Source organism: Caloenas nicobarica, chromosome 6, assembly GCF_036013445.1.
Source record: "Caloenas nicobarica isolate bCalNic1 chromosome 6, bCalNic1.hap1, whole genome shotgun sequence".
NCBI lineage: Eukaryota > Metazoa > Chordata > Aves > Columbiformes > Columbidae > Caloenas > Caloenas nicobarica.
Genome location: NC_088250.1, coordinates 9,262,906 through 9,278,480, shown reverse-complemented (window position 1 = coordinate 9,278,480; position 15,575 = coordinate 9,262,906). Strand labels below are relative to the sequence as shown.

The following is a 15,575-nucleotide window of genomic DNA, read 5'->3' as shown; positions in this document are numbered from 1 at the left end:
TATTGTGGCTAACGCAATCAATAGAGCATTGATTGCATTATCCATATTAATATTTAATTCAATTAAGAGCCCCCCAATTTATATATTTCTAATGTTCTTCCAGATCTTTTACACTGAAGAAAAATGTTAAATTTTGCTACAGACCTGAGTTCCAGCTGGACCCAAACTATAGCTGATCTGGATTTCTCAGCTGTTCAGAGCAGGAGAGAACCATTTCTCTGGTCAGGCTGCCAGTAGCACCCAGTACAAACTCCACAGCGAGACTGGGGGATGCCATTGCACAAGTGTGTAGGGCAAAGGGAAAACCTCACCTTGGAGGTCCTTGTATCACAACTGAGCCCCAGCTGATCGCTGCCAAAACAGGCATCGCGCACCGGCTCCCCCCACCAGATGCCTTTTTGACTTCTCTGAGAATCAGCACACTTTGCTAAACTAGCAGGAAACTAACCCAGCCCCATATTAACTGAAAAAATAAGTAAGTTTTTATCAGTTCAGAAAGCTGAGCAAGACATCCAGCTCAGCTGTGGCTTCGCATCCCATTCTAATGCCCATTTTTAACTCCTTTCTCACGGCGTATCTCTGCAGCCTGTGGGCTCGGGCAGGAAAGCATCGCGTGTGCTGGCGCACCCCTCATCACGCCACAGCCCTGCAGCCCAACAGACACAGCCCCAAAATCAACTCAGACGTGAGAAAGCGCTGCTGTGCCCATCGGGGAAGAAAACTCTCTGCTTCTTAAACACACCTTGGCGCCCAGAGAAGATTATTATAATGCAGCTAAACTGTGGCACTGCATGGTTCAGTTCTCCTGGCTGCAGAGCACGACGCTTCCAGCATCCATCGGAGCAAGGCACAGCAACCAGCGCCGCAGGACAGAACCGCGGGTACCGGCCGTCCCGTCACCGCATCTCCGCATGGTGAATGACACCGGCGTCTCAAACACGCAGCGGGGGATGACGGATCTCTGCTATTTCGTCAGACCAGACCTCCTGCCAGGAATTAAATTGCGGCACAGAAAATGCATCATCTCCACAGGAGGAAAAAAAAAAAAAAAGGTGGGAACCTTCCTCCCCTTCCCCCATCTGATTACACACCAAATGTTCTTCTGCTTTTAAGGGCAATTTAACACTAGTTAAACTACCGTTAATTTAAATCAAACAAGTCTGAAAAGATAGAACATGCTGCACTGCTATTAAAACCCACTGAATCTTCATTTGTTCCATCCGAGACACTACTGCCCATTTCCTAGCCAATACTACCTCTTTCTGTAGTTTTTAAATTGATATTTAAGGCTGCTTTGTTGCAGCAGTGCTTTTGCAACACGGTGTGGTCAGCAATGTGAAGATTCAAAGTCTGGTGGAAAGGTTTGAATCTTTCTCACAGTGCAGTCCCCATCGTGAGAAAGATTCAAACCTGTCCATCAAACTGCTTTTTCTTGCAAAGTATGGAAAAAACTCAGAAAAAGGACATGAGGGCCGATAGCAATTAATCTGACTTAAAATTAAGCCCTCTTACCAAGAGCATAGATAGATGATCCTCCAGCACTGAAGTATAAAATAGCTTAAGGATTAAAAAAAGAGAAGTTTTTCTCTCCTGCTTTTCATAGACTTGTCCTCAACAAGATCCCAAGCCGCTGCCATCCAAACTTTGCTGGCAGTTCAGCTGCTCCGCAGGCCAGCCCACAACAGACACTCCTGCCCAGCAGCTCCACTGGCAGCTATAAACTAATTTTTTCCCCTTCCCTCTACCACCCTGACAGTAAAGCCAGCCCACGTCAACCAGAAGCAGCACAGAAAGCGCAGGCAGAGGGACCAGACGATCCCTGCGTTTACATGTTTTCCCCAAATAGTACACACCAACGTGTAGTTTTAGAACACATCAGTGGCTCCCACACAGACACCGTGGTCCTGAGCAGAATACTTGCAAGTTTAATTAGCCACAGAGCTGATGTGTTGCAAGACCACAGCATAAATTAACCGCTCCAGATTGAGTTTGATCTTAAATAAGACACTGGACCTCAGCTCAGATGCTTGTGATGGAGCAGAAGAGAGGGGCTTTAGTTCAAGCCTAACAAAGGCTGTGTAGAAGTCAGTCGGGTGAAGCATTTGCTGACCTTTGTTATTAGAGAGATGCAAGTCTTTGGACCCTCCCATGCTTGTTATTAATTCAGAAAAGGACCGTGAGACAACAGACCCTGAGCACCTCCCAGGCATGTCGATTCTACTTTGAGACCAAAAGCAGCGGTCGCTGTTCGGGGTGACCCGCTGACCTGTTGTTTCCCTGAAACACTTGCAGAAACAATGCACCCGGCTTTCCTGCATTGCTCTGAGAAGGCCTTTTCATGGGCTGCTCACTTCTACCTCAGAAAAGTCACTTCTGAGTATCTCAAATAACAAATGAATCCTCAGTGTTCAGCAATGGAGAACAGATCTTATTTTATAGCTAGAGGAGCAAAGTCCAAAGAGAACTATTAGTATTTTAGAGATAAGAAAAACCTATGAGAACTTGGAAAATGAATAACCAAATAGAGGTAGAACAGCCAAAATATGAGCTCTTCTGTGGCTATATTCCCTGGGATCTACCCAGGACAGTGAAGGAAGAAACAACCTCCATATTCTCAAGTATCTTTCACCTCAATACATGCACCAAAAAACCCACAAAAACCAACCAACAAACCAAACAAACCCAACCCAAACCCAACCCAAACCAACCACAAAATAAAAAACAAACAAAGCAAAGCAAACAAACCAGCCAGGCTTCATATAATCGGCCTTAAAGCATGGACAGCCATTCAAAAAGATTATATTAACTATTAGTGATGTTAAACTGATGTCCCTGAAACTCGGACATTGCTATGGAAGGTGTTATCAGGTGTCCCAGCTGAATAATGAGATAAACAGATACATTTCAAGGGAAGCTGCCTGAAAATCATTAGCCTGAGATTCACAGCATTTTTGAGGTACAGATACAAGATTAAAAAATTTATAATCCAGAATGCGAGACTTAGACTTCTGCATCCTCAGATGCCCCAATCATCAATGCATATTAAGCATATACACTGCAGCAGAATACTAACATAAGTTCATGTTATAGCTAAGGTTCTTTACTAACCTTTAACAGATTTTCTTCAATGAACTCATCTATTCCCTTCTCTAGACCGTGCCAAAACACACAGCACCCACGAGAGCTGGCAGTGCCACAAGCTGCACGAAATCCCAATTTTGAGCCTATTTCCAACTTGCTGCCTTCATCACACCCTCCTTGAACTAGAAGAGACGGTGAGAAATCATCTCTACAAACACAGCCCGTACCACCCGACACGTGATTTCATAACCTTGCTTTTACCAGCCAATATCCATCCAATGTATTAAGGGACTTGATTTAACCTTACTACAAGACTTGTCTTTTTTAAGATATGTTTTATCAAGTGCTATTCCTCCGCTTTTAATGATGAGCAAGAGCAAATTAAGTAGGGTTGGCGTCACTGACCTCGAGCTTTTGTGGACTTACCTCTTGGTTCAGTCGTGTTCCACACCTGCTGCAGTTCTGGCATCACAGTCTGCTTACTGCAGTTCTGGGAGGCCCTTCGGAAGTTAATTATGCTCAAGCTCTGAAATACTGATGAGATCCGAAGGAGAGGGGCCAGGGTTAATCTTGAGTACGCTTCAATGAGCAGGATCACGCCTCAGTATGATACGGAGAGATTCTTGATGTGATTTGATAGCAACTCTGCCTGAAAACATGACTCGATTCAAACGAGGCATTAGGAAAAGTTCAGAATATGGCCTAAAAAACCCACATATATACATATATAAAAATTGATGGCAATTTTCTAACAGAGCTCATTTTCAGCTGCCATGGAACAATAGCTCTTAAAAATCCGTATATCTGCTGCCTCTACTTTGAGACATAGAACTGGATTGCCAATGGGCCAAATTTCTTCCTGGTACGAAGCAGAAATGCTCCATTCTTGAGAATTTTGCAGAGATTCACTGCTACTTTTGCAAAGAATACCGCATTAGGTATATTGATGTGCTATGAAATGCCAAGTTAAAATGCAGTACAATTGTTAAGATAAACGACCAAGTCCATGCAGTATCGACTCGGTACCTCATTTGCTGCCAGTGTTTATCTGCACAAAAACCCAAAACACATCCATCCCATGGGCTGTTCCGTTTATTAATGGGCCTTGCACTTGCGCTCGCTCACACAGACCTGCGAGTACTTGAGAACTGCATTTAGTGAAGAGCAATGATTCAGTCCAGCATAAGTGATAGATCAAGACACTCCAGCTTCCGAAGTCTAGTAGATGCTATTGAAAACTATACCTATTATACCCGAAATGTACAGTTTTAAGTGTTCTGTAGAGCATATTGAATATTGGCACAGGATCTCCAATGACAATGGTTGCAGAAAACAACTCTCTTACACGGAAGAGCTACTCTTGCAGGTGGATACGCTATCTTCACAGCTTTATCAAGTGCGCAGAAAAGCACTTAAGTTTCCATTTACCTGTTGAGACACTTACGGACTATGTACTTATTCTGCAGCTAATCTCACGCAATAAGACACTCCAAACTTACTGGCGCCAGTAGTTTTATTATTACAAGGAATACAAAAGAAAACACAATCCCACAACCACCATTTTCATTGTATATTACAATACACGGTTTTTAAATTATGAATTCACAAACTAGGGAAACACACAAGATGTAAAACATTACACACAGAGTGAGGAAGTAAGATTCTGACAATAACTTATAATCAATTACAAGAAAAGCATTAAAAGTTTATTGTAACAAATACGGAAGAATCAAATATTGCTCCAATGTAGCCAGCTAAGTTTAAGTACAATTGTGCAAAGTGAAGCATAATTCTTTTGCCATCATTAAATTTTTTCATTAACATAACCATGATAGAAACTATACAGACTTACAGAAATAGTTTTGATTATAATAATTTAATAAGGATCCTGATGCTTAAAACCTCAAGAATATAGAGTCGAGCGTGAAAGACGACAGAAGTGGATGAAGTATTACTCTTGCTACAAATAAGAAATTTTAGATGAAGATTTTTAAAGACGGTGTTTTCATTCAGGCCATTAGTTCCCATGCCAAGAACTTCCTGCAAAATTCAGTTGTAAGAAGTTAAAAGAAACATCCCATATTGTTTGACAGAAGAGATGTCTATACAGGCAAATGGCTATATTTAAATGCATAGAGACTTGTATACAAGTTCTGGCCTGGCTGGGAAATCTTGACACATACAGTAGATCCCTGTCAATGGATATGAAGCAGAAAAGAAACAGGGTCATGCTGTATCACCTAGGAAAGGCTGGTTTAACTCAAGAATGCAAAAGGTTTCATTTTGCAAGATATTAGTTACAAAATGTCAGTGATTATTACACTTAAGTTAAATGCAAAAAGAAAGCATACTAAGCAACGCAAGGCACATTATTCAATGTAGTATATTTATATCTCTCTCCTCCATTTTAAAAGCATTTATGCCAGCATATCAGCGATCTTAGTAACTCACTTAATGGTCAAAGCTCTCCTGTATACCTAAGTGCAAAACATAAATCATAGCTTGAGACCAGTGTTTACCAGAGCATTCTAACTACTCAAGACTCATCACATTTTAAAACCTTGCTCATGAGATACTGATATTCACTTTACAGGCAGGAGCTGAAAGGACATCACACAGTCTATCAGCCAGCTGGAAGGGGCCATCCAGACTTTGCCCTGACGAATTTTCTCTGGCTTGAATTTAGAAGACGCATCATAGATTACATACTGAGTGCAAAATCGCTGGTCAGAAGTAGATTCTGCATGATAGGCCACTGTGTTGATGGTTTGTGTCACATCGCTGTCTGGTTTTGGCTGCCTAACCAGAATTTGTCCTCCTGCTGCTTTGACCAGCTCCACAAGATCACTCTTCTGGTGATGGTTGAAAGATCCCAAAAAGTAGAAGTAGCATCCATCAAACAACTTAGGCAGCTAAGTGGAAGAAAAGAAAAAAAGTATAAATACAGGACTTCACAAATGACCATACAGGAAAAAAGTGGAACGGAACAATCATTCACTAAAAAAAAAAAAAACAAAACACCACAAAAAACCAAACACAACACACCACAAAAAACCCAATTTAAAATATCCAACACTGGAAACTAGAACAGTAACTTGACATGCAAGTTCCTTAGTGTAAGTGTGCAATCAAGAAAAGCTTGCTTATATGGCAAATCCTTGCTTATGTTTAAATATCGTCCAGCACAATGGGGTTTGACCTATGAGCTAGGAATATTTATAACTACTGTAGCAATACATTTAACAATTTTTTCTGGTGTAATCCAGAAAGTAACCAGAAATTAACCCAGTTAAATAGAAAAGTAGCCCTATATGGAAACAATAAGTAATAATACCATTTTCCTTTCAACTTTCAAATAATTTCAGCTAAGGTCTAAAGCTGAAAACAGCAGCCAAAACAGCATCACTTCCCGTCCCATACAGCTTCTTCCACAAATGTAATACAGCGTTCCCTCTGACAAGGTCACAGCAACATATCCACTAATAGGTAAAAGTGACAGCTTTATGGGTTTTCACAGTTCCCTCCATCACCTTGCACATAATCAAATTTCCGTACAAGACCACATTAAAATTTTACACCTACTGCAACAGCACATGTGGCAAAGGGCGAAAATGCATAAGCCAAAGGTCATTACGATAACCTGTCTCAAGCAATAAAACCCACCAGCTGCTCTCTGTTGAGCCGGCCTCTTCGTGGGCCACCTTGGATTTCATACTTCTTTTCTTGCTCTCGAACTGTGGTTTGGAGACAGGCTTGGACCCCTACAAAAACCGCAATAAGGAAGCCAAAGATTAGAGATCCTGTGTCTTAACAGAGGCTTGGATGTCATTTTAGGGACAAAAGAGTGGCACTAGGACAAAAGGATTACCCACTATGCACGTAGCATCAAAGTTTGTGTGATTTAGCAATTTACTTTTAAACTTGGAAAAGAAGTTACGACAGTGGTTGAAGATGCAAGTTAGATGTAAAGAAGCAGTAGCACACTAAAAAAAACAGTGCTGTAAACACCAGGAATTATTAGCTTTTCCTCTTACCCACTAAAGGTCAATCACTTAATGTCAGACGTCAAATTGCTAATCATTTGGAAGCTTAAAGCCAGCATGTAGAACCAGTTCCGCAGTTATGAAATGGAAGCAATTGCCTGATAAAGAGCAATTTCAAAGCATGCACAAAGCTGTTTCTGAGCAGCTATGGCCTCAAACAACAAATCAAATGGGATTTCAAGGTCTCCAAGATCAGCACAAACTGGAGATTTAAGACAGGGTTTAACAGTGGCATTCATTTTTGTTACCAGTGCTGCATAATGAGATTGTCTCCTAGAGCCAATGTGGTTTTTCCCTTGTTTTAAGGCCAGTTATTTTTCCAAATACAGAATGCGCTGATGCTAATGTATCGCTAACATCAGTGAAACATTACTACCTGACCTCACTTTGGAAACCAAAATTGCTGTGGTCAACCCACTCAAGGATGGAACGGTTTGCCTGCACATACATTGCACTCATTAATAAAAATTACCCAAGAAAGCAAGCTTGCAAAGCTGATTTTCAGAACTGTTCCATGAGAATTTAAAACTTTGTCAAGGTTGTAGCTTTTAAAGTAGTACCTCACTCCTTGCACAGCGTTTCTTACTTATTTCCACTGTGCAGATATGAAACCCACAGTATCTTACAAAATACAAACCGAACAAAATCAGAAGTAAAAGGTGGGGGTTTGATTCAAAAGAGGAAGAAACCCCAAGACTGTGAAGAGAAGTATCACTGACCCAAGTACTTGGACACCATGGCAATAAATAGCCAACAGCTAGGAATATGTAATCGAGAGACATCTCAAAAGCCCTCAGTTAGTAATTTGCTGCCACTTCATTTAAACTCATAAAATGCAACGGGAATTCATATTTTATTTACTAGAAGTCCTCCACAGTGTACTTAGATCAAAAAAAGATAAGCCTATACAGAAAACCACAAATGGCTGAATACTATGACAACAAATATCTTCCTCTGTGTACAAGTATCAGATTGATTATTTGCACTTGTTCATTCCTTCAAGGAAAATTAACTTGAACCTGTACAAGACTAGAAGGGTAACCTAGTCATGTATTGCCACCTTCATATTCATTGTTGATATCAGCAATGAATACTGATAACTTATTTTCAAAGTACTTGTAACTCAAAATTAATCTAAAAGTGGGGGGGTTTTGTTTGTGTTTGCTTTTTTATATCATCACAGCTCAACAAGACTTCCCGTGTCAATTTGCCTCTAACTTACACGGCTATTCTTTCCCTCCAAGAAAATAGAGATGTTAATAGGTGCCACTTACAATAAAGGAAAAACCCCCTCATCTAGTCTTAAGAACAGAACCATCTACTCATTAATAGCATGTTTTATTTCAGTCTACCATCAAAAGCTCAATTTCAAGGACTTTCACTACAGAGCTGAGGTTTTTATACAATGAGTACATCACAAATTGAGCATCCAATGCCAGCATCAGTAAATGAAGCGAATGTGATACAAAAGTAATAAAAGGCTGAATGCATACAAAAGCCCACAATGTCTTTTTGTACTGCTACTTGCCTGAAAAAAAAAATAAAGTCATGACAGTGACTAATGTTAGTGGAATGTCTATGTTAGAAAATGCAAAATAGGTTATGTCTGTTTTGCATACATATATCTGTCCATTTTACACTGCCAAGTCCTCCAAGGAACCTGTATGCCTCAAAGTTCCTTGTCACACGTAATGACAATTCTCCAAGAGAGATGAGAAGAGAGACTCATCTACATGTTTTCCTTGTACCTAGAAGAACCACAAGATAAACATTTGTTTCCTTGAAAAACTGGAAATATGCAAACAGACCATATGTCTAGCCAGTGCCTGCATGATCAGCATTCCCATTAATTTTAACTTTTGTTAACCAGCTAGAATCAGAACAGATCGGTATCTTGACGGATTTGTGGCATAAAAGCTGTGTACTCCAGATAGCATAAAAAGCCATGAACAGAAGTTCTCAGTGCCCAGCTGTTTAACATAAATATGTTAAGAGGCAACACTATGAGACCTCCACACTCACACCCCTTCATGGAGCAACACGCTCTGGTTTTTTTGGTGATGGAAAAAGAGTACATTTTCAATTCCCAAACATATTTTTCATGTAAGATGTAGAAGCAGAACTTGCTCTGACTCACGGGTCTTGTCATATTTGATAGGTAAGAACAAATGCTTTTTGGAACCACTGTGCTCAGGGACATTTCAAGCAGTCTCACTCAACACTTTGTCTACGTGCAGGTAGCGAAAGAGGAAAGAAAGTCATTGGAATCCTCAAGCTCAGAAGAGGTGGTGCTTCAGGCTTCAACATACTCCATGGCAATCAGCAGCACAACTAACCTGTGGTTAGAGTATCACTTGGAAAGAGATGATGCAGACAGTGACAGAGAAAGGAGAGCATTAGGCACAAGGAAATGTGTTTAAAAGGCATTTGGACGAGGTTCTTAGGAACATGGTTTAGTGCTAGAGTAGGTTAGGTTACGGTTGGACTCGATGATCCTGAGGGTCTCTTCCAACCAAAATGATTCTATGATTCTATGAAACAAGGCAAATGGCACATCACGTGTCATCAGATACATGGTCCAGCTCTATACTCAGAAACCTGATGCAGTTTGCAACTGCTGTTTGAGGAAAGTGCCTACAGCCCTAAAGCGAACACTCAAGGAATAGCTACCCACAGGGGAAGGTTTCCTCAACAGGCATAGGAAGCTAAAATAATTTAAGTGATAGAGACCAGTATGTCCTTTAAGTGCAGACTTTGTTCAGACTGATTGCTTCCCAAGTTGCTCGTTTCTCTTCAAGAACTCCTGCATATTGTTGTATTAAAGAATTAAATGATTCACGCACCATAACAAAAAAAGAAATCAGCGAAACAAAAAAGGGAAATATCGTACTGTTCTCATATTTGAGATAAAAGACAGAGGGCTCAAGTTGTGTTTCTACCCAATTCATCATGTATTTGTCTAAAATACAGTTCTTATTTGCCCATTCTTCCTACCCACTCCCCCCATCAAACTTATTGTCAAATCACTTGCTTCTGGATCCCTAATTTTGTGTTATCGTTTCCAGATGCAGAGACTCCAGCTGGATAGACAACCTCACTTAGGCTATTGTAAGATGGTGTAACCAGTTTTGCTTGTGTCAAGGCGTCACTTGGAAGCACCAGGCAGGTACAAGCTCTGTCATTCTTCTAAGAGATGGTACAGCTACCACAGGATGACCCTGGGCTGAAGGCTCAATTTCACACAGAAGAGTAGAAATACAAGCAGAAGAGCACACTGCAGGCCCTTCCAACTTGCCTTTTTTTACAGCTAGGGATTTTATTTTCTGTGAAAACTGAGTGCTAAGCTGAGTTCATTTCGTAAAGCCCAGGTCTTTTTGTTGAGTAGGCATTATTAACTTTAAAGCTGCTAATGTGTATAAGTGGCTGGATAACACGACAGTTCCCTTTTAATAGCCTCTCCCCATCAGACTGAATGTCATCCTGATTAAGAGGACATGTAAAAGGAAATAAAATTCCATACTGTACTCAAAGGTACATCACTCTGCTACTTTTACAGGGAAATTTCCAGCAGCTCTGTTTACCTTACAGCACTCCTATTGAAGTCAGAGGTAGAACGCCCTTTGGCTTCCAACAGGAACCATGTTAAACCGATTCCCAGAACTCCTGAGGTTACAGACTCTCATTTGTTCTGCACTGTACTGAAAAGCCACCAGTGAGAAATTGATGCCAAGACAATGTTCAAATGAATGGATTGTAAAAAAGAACGGCTATTATCTTAATTTAAAAAGTGATCAGGACACCATCAATACTATGCCACCTCTCCTCTGAAATTGAGATGGACACCATATGTACTTATGCAAAAAAAATTTCCAAACAAGACCGACAATCTTAGAAGGACAAGGACAGCCTTAAAGAAGCTCTCTGAAAACAGAGGGGAAAGTAAACTTACTTTTGAGAGGACACATGTAATTTTAGGAAGGGGCAGAGATCACAGTTATGTTGTTCTCCTTCTCATATTTGCTGTTTGTGCATTCTTTACAGGCGAGCCTGATGAAAAATCTGTTCTGTTACACAATAAAATAAGACCACTCAGCTTACTCGGCATCTCAACCTATCTTGATTTATTCCTTGATGCTATTGCAAGTAGGTGCTGTGGACCTTCTAGGCTTGAGGTTGATCAAGTTTATTCACTTAACATGTTCATTTCCCTAAAGAGAAGAGGGTGATCATTGCAACTACCCTTTAAGGGCCCTATAGTTTAATCACAAAAGGAGCAAGACCTGTACCAAGGCGAGTGGCATTTCTCCATTTCACAAGGGCCAGAGCTGTTTTGCAATGCCTAGTTCAAGTGTGCAAGCACTACTTAACAAAGCTTGCCTGCCAGAAGACCACACCGGGGCCAGATTGCATTTGTGCAGAGGGGTCATGCAAGGTTCTTCCCTAGAAATAACAGAACATTAGAAGTTTAAAAGCCTCTTAAATAGCTGATTTCACACTTGCAATTTGTAGATATAAACAAGGTCATCCGCATCAAATCCTAGCAAAAACCAAGCCTACATTAAAGTCCCTAGAAAATATTGCAGAAAAAGGTTTCAGCTTAATACCACCACATTTTATAGCTTGATGCCACCACATTTGGCAAGAATACTGCTCATTTTTTTTTCCTCATTAGCAAGATCAGTAAAGCATCACTACTTATACTGATCCTTATTACTCCACTGAACAGCTGCCCCTACCTTCTCACCTCCCAGTGTATGAGGAGCAAGCAGGTTAAAAGGGTGCCCACTCTAACGGTATCATTAATTGACCTTTGATACAACTGTAGCTACTAGTAGTGGAAATAAAGAAATCATTATTTGCAAAATTTAAGATCAGAGCACTATAATTCTTATTCATGTAAGTCTTATTGGTTTATAATGAAACTAACTGCATCAGCAAAAACAATTTAAACAGGATGAAGTACAAAAAGAAGTGGTTGCCAAGAACAAGTTCTAATCACCTGCAGATACCTGGAGGTTGCTCTCAGTAACTCAATTAGCCTTAGTGGAGTTTTGTTGGATTTGCATTAATAAAGCATGGAGCAGGGGTTAGTCCTCAAAATCTCTTAGAACAGCTATGAGTAATTTAGAAATACATGGCAGCAACAAAGAAGATAAAATACTACACAACCAAGATCTAGTAGAGATTGCAACAGAAACCTTAGCTGGCTCTGCATTGGATTTTAAGACTTACATGCAGATTGAGTAAAGCTTGAGATTATTTTCCTAGAAAAGGAAGAAATCTGGACTGAGAGAAAGCCTTTGGGGAATTTGGCATGGCTAGCTTCAATTTGCTTTCATCGACAGCATTACTGGTCTCTGCTACAGCACCGAAAATAATTTTTATATTGTGTCTTATATGCTTATAAAGTAACTTTAGAATCACAGATTTTCATGGAGTGACACAGAGATCTCATTTGGTCAAACAACGGCAGTCCATTCTTCCAACACATGGAAATGCCACAAGATGCTGCAGAGATTAAAATGCATCTGCTTAAGAATGGGATTTAACAAGTTCATCCAGGTGATATTTATTAAACATGATGGAGCAGATGCTTAGGAAGTCCTTAAACATCACTTCCCAGAAGCTAGAAGCATGTAATATGAAAATCATTACTTCATGTAAACCCCTGAGTGTCCTGTCTTATTTAAGAAACCACCATTTGCCACAGATGTTTTCTAAGCTGATCCAAGTGACTGGACATTGCCGTTCCCGAGGTGCAGAAGCAGGCTAAATTCAACTGGAAGTGCTCATCCTCTCACTCTGGATCCTGTCACACGCTTTTAAATTAATGAGGCAATATTCCCCCTTCGTTTTCCTTACAATAGGCTTTCTTAATGTATTCTTCAACCCAAAAGTTAATTAGAACAAAAGGACTCTCTAAATATGAAAAACTGAACATCTGGATGACACAGAACAGAGGCAGGAGTGGAAACACTGTTTCCTTTTCCTCCAGACCTTATTTTGAACCAGCCCACTTCCCAGTTCTGCAGACAAAGGCAAACACCCCATTGAAGAAATCCTCATCCCCATTTTCTCCTCTGCAAACCCCAACAGCTTCGGTCCAAACTTGTGCCAACTTCGAAGCAAAGCTGTTTCACTCCTCCTTTCCAGAAGGTGCAGACAGTGTGAGAGCGCAGAGGTTTAGATCCCATTGCCGTGAAACATTCCCCTCTGCTGTACATCCAACACAACAGGAACATGCACTTCAGATATTTCTACCACCTCCCACAGAGCTGCAAGTCCTCTTCTAGAAGGAGGCAGCTGAAGTAAGTCAGTCTCCAACTGCAAAATAAGTGTGAAACTCCGGTGATGAAAAGTTTTGAGCTGTTTTAAGGAGGAAGGACTTTGCTGAGTCACTACAAGATATTTATGCATGGCAGAGAGACAGCCCAGCCCAAGCAGCAGTACTGCTCCAACAGCTTTGCACCTCCCTTGTCTAACAACCCAAACAAGGATGGGCACATAGCTCCGAGCAATGCAGAAAGATGCCTTTGCCTTGAAGTGTCAGTCATGCAATTCCCCAGCTCCTCCAGTCGACTCCCGGTCGTTCTGAGCCCTCACAGGAAAAGTAGAGAGTTTTGCATTCTTTTAAGCGATCAGAGCTGATGCTCCAGGTAAGCAAAATAAATGAAGGAATAAGCAATCAGATGCTTAAAATTCTGCCGGATACTTCGCTGCAAAGACCAACACAAGCTTGTTTCAATGCATATCGTTACCGAGATAATTTTTCATTCCCTGCTTTAGCAGATGACAATCAGTTTAAGAAAACACAAGACAAAAAGCTATTAAAGGCTTCTGCTGGTTTTAATTACACTATTCTATGCTCTACAAAAAGCATAGAGGAAATACAGTGACACTTGAATCTTTGTCTCAGTCTACTTGCAGAAGAATAATGATATGCTACTTTGTGCCCTATTACCGTCCCAGAAATAATGAAGGCAATAAAATAATGAAACCAATGAAAGATATGGCCAAGGGCAAGGAGCACAGTGACAGTGTCTCAATCGAATTCTATGCTGCTTTGAAAGAGGATATATTGCTGACAGTGTATTATATATGGAAAATATGAAACTGCAACTGGTAAGGTGAAATTTTTCTTCTGTGAAGATCTAATATTGCTCAGTGGTGACAATCTTCCATCCTAATCTTCTACCTGAAGACAACAGGAGACTCCAAAACTGAAGACATATTTAAATCTTGGTTCTCTAATACTTAGAGGCCTTACATTTAGCTCAAACTCTGCTGGAAAATTCCACATTACCTCTCTACCGATACTAGTAGACACTGTAACTGTGTGTATAGACACACGTAAACAGAAGCTCCATAGAACCGCACGCAGTGTTTTTTTTAAAAAAGTGGTATAATTATGTGTAGGTTATAAATCTAACTTTAGAAATACCAGTCAAATGCAGCTTACCTTGCAGTTAAAAAAATAAATACGCATAGTCAGCATTTCATTAAGTGCTACACTGAGCCTTTTTTTTTTTCTTCAAATATTCCAGTGAAGTTTTTGAACATTAATTTACTTTAAGTGAATGGTTTAGAACACTGAACTATAAGCAACTCCTTCAATTTATTTGCAGTGGCTTTGACAGAAGCCAGAATCTGCACACACTTTCGGAAGTTTATTTGCATCACATTTAAGGAAACTTATCCAAATAGAAGTCAAAATGCCATGATAAATAAAGAGAAAAATTATGGAAAAGAAGAGCAAAGACCTCTTTTTCCTAGACAAATGTTCCATCAGCAGGAGTCCCATTATTTGTTATAACAATCTTTAACTTGTAATGACTCTGAAGAAGACTAATAACAAACCGGTGGGAACAGATGGAGTGGTGCTGTTAATTATAGGCACTTAGCTGCATCAGACCCCATGAGTTATTACTAACATTTCCCACTAGGGAGGAGAATCACTCGCTTTTAAGTAGTATGTTGCTTACTAAGCTGGGAGCATTAGCAGTCAGGATTGAACTAATCAGTACTAACATCATAAAACTCAGCTGCAAACAAAAAATATGAAAATATTCCCTGAATAATTCCCACGCTATTTTTTTTTCCCCCAATCACTTCTAAATATAAATGTTTTTCCACAAAGATTTAAACTCAGGTCTTACTAATCAAATTTCCCTACCATGCAGCTGAAGAAAGCTACACACACCTTTACTGGCAACATTAGTTTTCTAAGCATCTGACTAGCAAGAAAATGAAATAAAGGAAAATCACCCTACACGTATGACAGAAGGTATGCAGACCTCCTGAACTGAGTGAACCACCTTCTGCTTATCAACAAAGCATCTGGAGGTTATTAAATCCATCTACTCGCTTAAGCATAAACAGTATTTCTCCATGTTATATATTCAACCAAACGCTGCTCCTATATGAAGGAACAGCAGCACAAAGACAACACAA

General features: G+C 40.2%; 1 protein-coding gene across 1 annotated transcript in view; it reads right to left on the bottom strand.

Annotated features, from left to right (window-relative positions):
- Positions 1-5,663: 5,663 nt before the first annotated feature.
- The window catches only part of BARD1 (BRCA1 associated RING domain 1), a 42,058-nt gene continuing 32,146 nt past the window's right edge, over positions 5,664-15,575 (bottom strand). The window contains exons 10-11 of the mRNA XM_065638052.1: positions 6,745-6,842; positions 5,664-5,993 (exon numbers count right to left, since the gene is read on the bottom strand). Coding sequence (XP_065494124.1) covers positions 5,664-5,993; positions 6,745-6,842 — 428 coding nt within the window. The remainder of the gene's footprint in view (positions 5,994-6,744; positions 6,843-15,575) is intronic.